This window comes from Chamaea fasciata, unplaced genomic scaffold, assembly GCF_029207755.1.
Source record: "Chamaea fasciata isolate MVZ Bird 193981 ecotype frontalis unplaced genomic scaffold, bChaFas1.0.hap1 SCAF_23, whole genome shotgun sequence".
NCBI classification, from domain to species: domain Eukaryota; kingdom Metazoa; phylum Chordata; class Aves; order Passeriformes; family Sylviidae; genus Chamaea; species Chamaea fasciata.
The window spans coordinates 3,962,107-3,968,625 of NW_027094108.1; the positions used below are offsets into that span (position 1 = coordinate 3,962,107).

Genomic DNA, 6,519 nt, shown 5'->3' on the forward strand with positions numbered 1-6,519 from the left:
CTGGCCAGGCTCTCTGCTCTTGGGCCCTGGACCTGAGTTTATCTGGCATCTGCCAGGAATGTCCTTCAGGAAGGAAGCACTTTGGTGCTCAAACAGTTTTCTCTTTGAGAAGTACCAGTGATGTCCAAAGACAGTCTGAACTCCTTCCTTTCCAGAGGCCAGGACTGTGACTGACTAAGTTTCAGGCTCTGATAAAATTCTGGTATATTAGAATTAGCTGAATTCCCCCTCAGCCCCTGCTGCTGTGAGCTGGCCTCACTGGAATAATAAATTGCTTTGGGATTGCTTCTTTAGGTGCCAGATATGTTAGCAAGTGTTTTATAGTTTTAAAAACTACTGTTTCACTATTTATAGCTCAGTTACCTTGTCTTGACCTCATCCCCAACACCTGTCAGCTCTTCATTTCTTTCCTCTCTCAGATAGATGGCTAGTGAACTTTTTAATACTTGTAATATTTTTTCTATTATCATTCACTCTGGGTTTATTTACCTTTATGCTTGCAGTTTTTGAATATATTTTTCCCCCCAGTCTTTTTAGGCTCTACACTTCTCCCTGTCTAAATGTCTATCTTAGCTGGTTTTTCATTTAGATAAATCTGAAGGGTTTTTTGACAAGTTTTTATTGGCTGATGAGGTAGCAGAAAAGGAGTAATTTCCAGAGAGCCACTGACTTGCTCCCCTGTATAAGAGAAAGATGAATGTTTAGGAGATTTCAAATAGCTGCACAGTGCATCCCAGTGCTCTGACTTTGAGGCCATTTTTCTCTGTTACAGCTGGCATCATCTGTCTTAGAATTTACACAAAGTGAACAAGCTGTTTTAAACCTGTAGGCTTTGTTTAAACAGCACAGTCAGAGATTTATGATGTGTACTATTGAGATCAATGTAGCCTGTGTATCAGTGTTAGGTGTTTACTTCAAACTTTCTGTGAGCCTCCATTGGAGTGAGGTTTATACAAAGTATGTATTGAGCAGGGGTTCACAGCTCAGACAGTTTGTGCCTATTATCAAAGATAGCATCCCCCAGAGACAATTCCTGACTGTTTATTTCTTACAGTTATTATCAGAAGGTACCCAGGACTCAGAGTCTGGAGGTTATCTGCATACAGAGGAGTCAGGCTAGAAGCTTTTTGTAGCTACTGTTTTGTCCTCTCCTTTATTTATGTTACATGCCAAGATACAGCAACATTATCAGTGAGTGGTAGCTTGGGAATAAATCTCACTGCCCTTGAGTGTCCAAGCAGGAGGTGGCTTGCCCTGGTAACACAGATTATCTGTGTCCATGTATCACCTTCCTGCACTTGTCAGTGCAGGTCACAGCCCCAGAATCTCTCACATGGTGTCATTCCTGCCTCCACTGACTGTCCAAATCTGAGTGTAGAGTCTTGACAACCATGTTTACCTTCCATCCTTTGCTTGATGATAATCACACACAATTCTTAAAACCATTATGCACAGGCAGCCCTGTCATGGGTAGCTGGGCAGTGATGTAAATTTGTGGATCTTTCTATGAATGACTGAGGAAACAGTCATCTCCAGCAGCAGTGGGAGCAGATGCTTGATCCTGACATATGCTGATTGTTTTTGTGGTGCCTTGATCCTGATGTGTGCTGTGTTTTTGCTGTGGGATGGCCGGAGGGGACTGGGCATTGTTAAGCTGCCATCCCTTGCCTGCTCAACATCTTTAGGGAGTGCAGCAATGACCCTTCTTCCTGGCCCCCCCCTATCTACATCAGGTGACAAAGGAGAAAGTCCCTTTGCCTCTGGACTTGGACTCTTCTTGGTCAGCTTGGACAGTTGAACTCTTCTGGGAGTTTTCACAGAACCCCATGGGAATTTTGCTTCCCCTGCCCAAGTTCTCTTTGTGTTGTGTGTTTGTCTCTTCCTCCCATTACGTCCTTCTGTTGTGCTGAGCTCTAAGAAATTACTACATTGGTCACAACATAATTGCAAAACATCAAGAATTTATTCATTTCCAAGTAGCATGGAAACTTTAACATGGAAATTTAGTAGAGTCTAAAGTTAGGCGCTGCCTTCGTGTTTCTTCATTCTCATTTTAAATCAAGCTAATCTATATACATGTTTTCAGTTATCTGTATAAATTATGCAGCCAGTCAGGGAGTTTCCTGTTTACACACAATATTTCCAGAAGCACTCGGAGAGATTCCCACGTTTCTTGTACTGTTTCCTGTCCTTGGTCAAGAGGCGTCCCAGCAAAGCAATTCGAGGATGGTTCCCATAGAGACTCTGAAATCAAACAGCATTGGAGAGGTTTCTGCTGGGTGGTTCCCAGGGGGAAAGTACAGTCTCCACTGCCCTCAGCCTTCCTCATCACCCAGCCCTGTGTTCTGACCAGGGGGAAGGAAGGGACTGCCCAGTGTGACCTCTGCTTTCGATGTTGCACTAAAACTCATCCCTGCCTTCTGCATTTACATTTAATTCAGCAGGAAGTGAACAAGGATGATGTTCTCCGTGTACATGGTTGTTCATGACAAATCTGATAGTACTGTGTAGCCTGTGCTGATGGTGGAAATACTGGTGCCTGGGCTCATGAAGCTGGAAATTGGGCTTTACTTAGCTGTTTTTCTAGGGGGGAAAAAAAGAAAAAAAATGGAGGGTTTAGATTTAAATGGTCTGGATTACTTGCTCTCTTTTTCCTTTTCCATTTTCCCCCCATCCCCTGCCTGTTTAACTGCTAAGTGGTTCCAGCTTCAAGAGCACCTTGGCATACTATTTTAGTCTATACTGTTTGTGAAATCTGAAATGATGTCTTGGTAACAATTCTGTGTAGTTTAAAGTCTTATTTTTCTTCTTTCAGTGACAGATGGTCATTTACTTACCTCTTTGATATTTTCCCCTGGGTTGTAGTTGCTGGGGGTAAGACCTATTAGAAGGGGAGACACAATGAAATGTTTTACCATTTAGAAATCTTGGTTTAGGCGAGTAATTCTCATGTGCCGTAATGCTATAGCTGACAGAGGTCTTGGACTGGAATGTACAAGGGTAACATCTATTACTTCCCAAACCATCCATTGCTATTGATTCTGCACTTTCTGCAAGTATTGATGTTTTGTAAGACTGCGATTTTGTTCTCTCTGCCAGCTCCCCTTAGGCCAAGCCTCTCCTTGCCCTGGTTTTGCTATCTGGAAGTTTTGCAGCACTCATTTATGAGGTGGTGCTGAGCTGCAGGCATGGCTGCTCAGCAGGTTTCCCCAAAGTCCCAGTTTAACTGAATGACAGCTGTTTGTTGCTTACCCACAACGTTGTATTTTAGCAAAAACTGGGAGCTGGGGTGTGGTATCTGTGGAAGCTGGAGGTGCAAACCCTGGGCACCCTCCCACTGCTGTGGTAAATCCTCACCTGCTTTGTTGTCCTCAGTCAGTGTGCCCAGGAGCTCTGGCAGGAACTGCAGCAGGGAGGGGTTTCCGAGGCTGCCCAACCTCTCCAGGTTTAACCTCGAATCTTCATCAGCTGCCAACAGAAGATGACAGAAACAGGCATAGGGTGAGTCTTTTGCTCTGCATCCCTGTTTCAGTCTGTCTCAGGTGATTTCTGATCAGGTCTGTTGGCTCCACCTGTTGAAGATTTTCATGAAAGCACCAACCACCCATCCTTATATAATTATTATAATAGGGGATAGTTGGTTTTGCATTCCTTTCCTTGCAAAGCTTTGAGGAAAGATACCTTCCTGATGTTAATCTCAGATTCTCGTTTCTCTGGTGGATGTTTTGTTACAAAAGTTTTTGACCCACAGCAGCCCCTCCTGTCACTTGAGGTACTCAACCTCACCCTTCCAGTACCCAGCCCAGACATGTATGCAATTTTAAAAATTTTATTTTAGTTCATTTCTTTATCAACTAGTTCCTATGCTGCAGCTTTCCTATGAATAAAGACAAAACTTCCTGTTCAAGACCTATTAACCTGTTCAGTTTTGCAATTACTAAATCCAATAGAAGGTGTGGAAGGGCAGGAATAAAGGTAGGAAAACTTATAACTTATTTTGGCAGCTGTGCTTCTTGGTGAATTTCAGTCATCTCTCGTTTAATGTGTGTCCCAGTAGTAACAGATGTTACTACTTTTCCCAACACAACAGCTTGCTTGTAGCTGATAGAATTAATTTGTCTATGCATAAAGAATTTAGAATTCTGTGGCTAGCCTGTTCCCCAAGGCAGGTTGCCAACAGAAGCCCTTAGCAGTGCTATATTCCAGGTAACTTGGGTTTTTGTAATCTGGGCAGTACATTTCATCTTGGCTAATACATGGCAGACATCCAAAACTGTGGGCAACCAGTGGGTGTCATTATTAAACACTATTTGTGTAGATAAATGCAATTTTGTAATTGTACTTGTAGGTGACCCTGTGGAGTTTCAGGTGCTCTGATGTGCAGGGATGGGTGTGACTCTGTAGCTCCTCACATGGATATGTAAGAAACAAACTTGAAAATAATCTCCCAAGATTTCAAAAATTTGCACAAATATCAGGAACTTAAAGACCTTGGACATACGTGTTATTAGTTTATTCACTGCACAAAAGGACATTTGCACAGGACAGCGGGGATTTCATTATAGGACTCAGAATAAGAATACAAAAAATTCCCATTGCTACATGGAGACAATCTGTATCTCTGGCCATGGAATATTCTTTAAACCAGAGCAGTGCTAGCAGTTAAATTTGCTTTGAGATTTCAAAGAAAAAAAACAAAACCAACCCTCTTAAGAGAGTTCCTCTTCTGTCTTCTCCCTCCTAGAGACTCTATATTAGCACGGAAGATCTAAGAAGCACAGTGTCCTGAACCTAATGCAATAATGGTTAGAGCCAGCTATGATGTGACAGATATTACTCATATTGACTCAGGGGTACCTGGAAGTGCAAATTACATTGTGGAAGGCTTGAGAAGATGCTGGCTTAGTGAGCCCAAGATTTTCAAAGCAGACTGAGGACTGCTGATAGCTATAAACCAGCACGAGAGCTGTTGCAAAGCAGGTAAGGACAGCCACTTTTTAATAGTCAGCTTTATGCAATAACTTCTGGGTTGGTTTGCCTGTTCTTTCAGAACTCATTTCAAAAAGTCTTCCAGTGCCTGTCAGGTCTGATGACAGCAACCTTCCAGATACTGCTGTGCATTTTTGCTGAGCCATTTCAAACTTCCAGCATCACTTTCTCAAGCAAAGATTTATTCTTTCCCTGGGCTGAATGGCGTCTGAATTGGTGCAAACAAATAGCGTTCTCAGTGTATAGAGCTGTTAGAGAGATTTGCCTGTTCTTGATGTTTGCAATAGGTTTCCCCCTTTTTAAACACAAAATAGCTCATTTCAAGGGATAGAAACAGGAGAGAATGTACAGCCAAGTTTCTTTAAGTTATTTAATGCCTATGAATGCCCAGACACCCAAAACCAGCTCACATTCAGTTCTGTAAAGCGCAGACACCTTTTTCTCCTCAATGCATCCTTTTTTTTCCTGGATCTCAAAGCAGCCGGGGTAACTATTTCAGGCACCCAACCTCCCCATTGTACAAGACCAGCACCCACTGATATGTCCATTGTGCTGCTGGTGTCCTGAAAGCATCCCTGCTTTTCCAGCAGCTGAGCAGCACGGATACAGGCCCCGTGGAAGGCATGCCTGCTTCTTTCCTGGTTTTACTGCTCCAGCCCCTGCATGATAACCATTAAAATCAAAAGACTCTTACCTGAGTGTTGATAAGACATCTCACTGGCATCGAGGATGGGCAGAGTCGAGAGAGGACAGGAGAAGCTGACGATAATGAGACAGCAAAGTATCAGTTTATGCATCGTTTCTGTTGGGCTTTTTGTTGTGTCTAACCCTGTAACTCAGAACTCCTGCCTAACTGTAGCCTCAGCTCCCAGTTTCACCCATTATATAGCCACTCATGACCTCATAAATATCATCATGTTCTCTCCCCCCTTCAAAAAAAAAAAAAATCCAATGAATTTATTGCCCATTGATTCTAAATGGAAACCACTTTGCATTGATGTAATTTTTCAAGGTAACAGTTCATAGACAATAAATTTACCGTCTTATAGCTTGGTGTACAAAATGGATATTATATCAAACCAAGCACAGTAAAGTTTATAAATCTGACATTAAAAAAAAAAAGTAACTTTCAGTTATAAATCATGAGTTAACAAAAGGGTCAGACGTTGGTTGAAATGACCAGGGCAATAGACAGCTGATTTATGAGCCTTAGCAGTCTTGACGCAAAGCATCTGATATGAAATGCACTTTTTTCCCTCTCTCTCTTTTGTGAGATGGATGAATGTGTTGTGTTTTGTTGTGCCAGAAAAAGTGAAAAAGAGAGGGAGTTTGAAAAGCTTTGTTAACTTACAAAGATAATATTAGGAGAATTCAATTTTTTTTTATTTGTTTTGCTCCCCCTTGCAGAATTTCACATCTATTTATTTGGGAAGACCTCATCCAATGGTGCCCTAGAGAACTGTCCTGGCAGAGAAAGCACAGCTTCCATCTGGAGACTTCTTGGTACATATAAACTACTTTGGTTGATTT

At 42.2% G+C, this 6,519-nt stretch overlaps 1 protein-coding gene across 1 annotated transcript; it reads right to left on the reverse strand.

The window, feature by feature from the left end:
- Window positions 1-2,018: 2,018 nt before the first annotated feature.
- On the reverse strand, window positions 2,019-5,807 carry UTS2 (urotensin 2). Its single transcript, XM_066203129.1, has 4 exons — window positions 5,684-5,807; window positions 3,358-3,468; window positions 2,838-2,881; window positions 2,019-2,244 (listed from the first exon to the last, which is right to left on the reverse strand). The coding sequence occupies exons 1-4, from the start codon at window positions 5,784-5,786 to the stop codon at window positions 2,128-2,130; spliced, it is 375 nt and encodes a 124-aa protein (XP_066059226.1). The 5' UTR covers window positions 5,787-5,807; the 3' UTR covers window positions 2,019-2,127.
- Window positions 5,808-6,519: the final 712 nt, after the last annotated feature.

Coding starts and splice junctions, on each gene's coding strand:
- UTS2 (XM_066203129.1), bottom strand. CDS start 5,786: ATGCATAAACTGATACTTTGCTGTCTCATTATCGTCAGCTTCTCCTGT. Junction 2,882..3,357: donor GACTGAGGACAACAAAGCAG/GTGAGGATTTAC, acceptor CCCTTCTAATAG/GTCTTACCCCCAGCAACTAC. Junction 2,245..2,837: donor CAGGGGAAAATATCAAAGAG/GTAAGTAAATGA, acceptor GTTTGATTTCAG/AGTCTCTATGGGAACCATCC.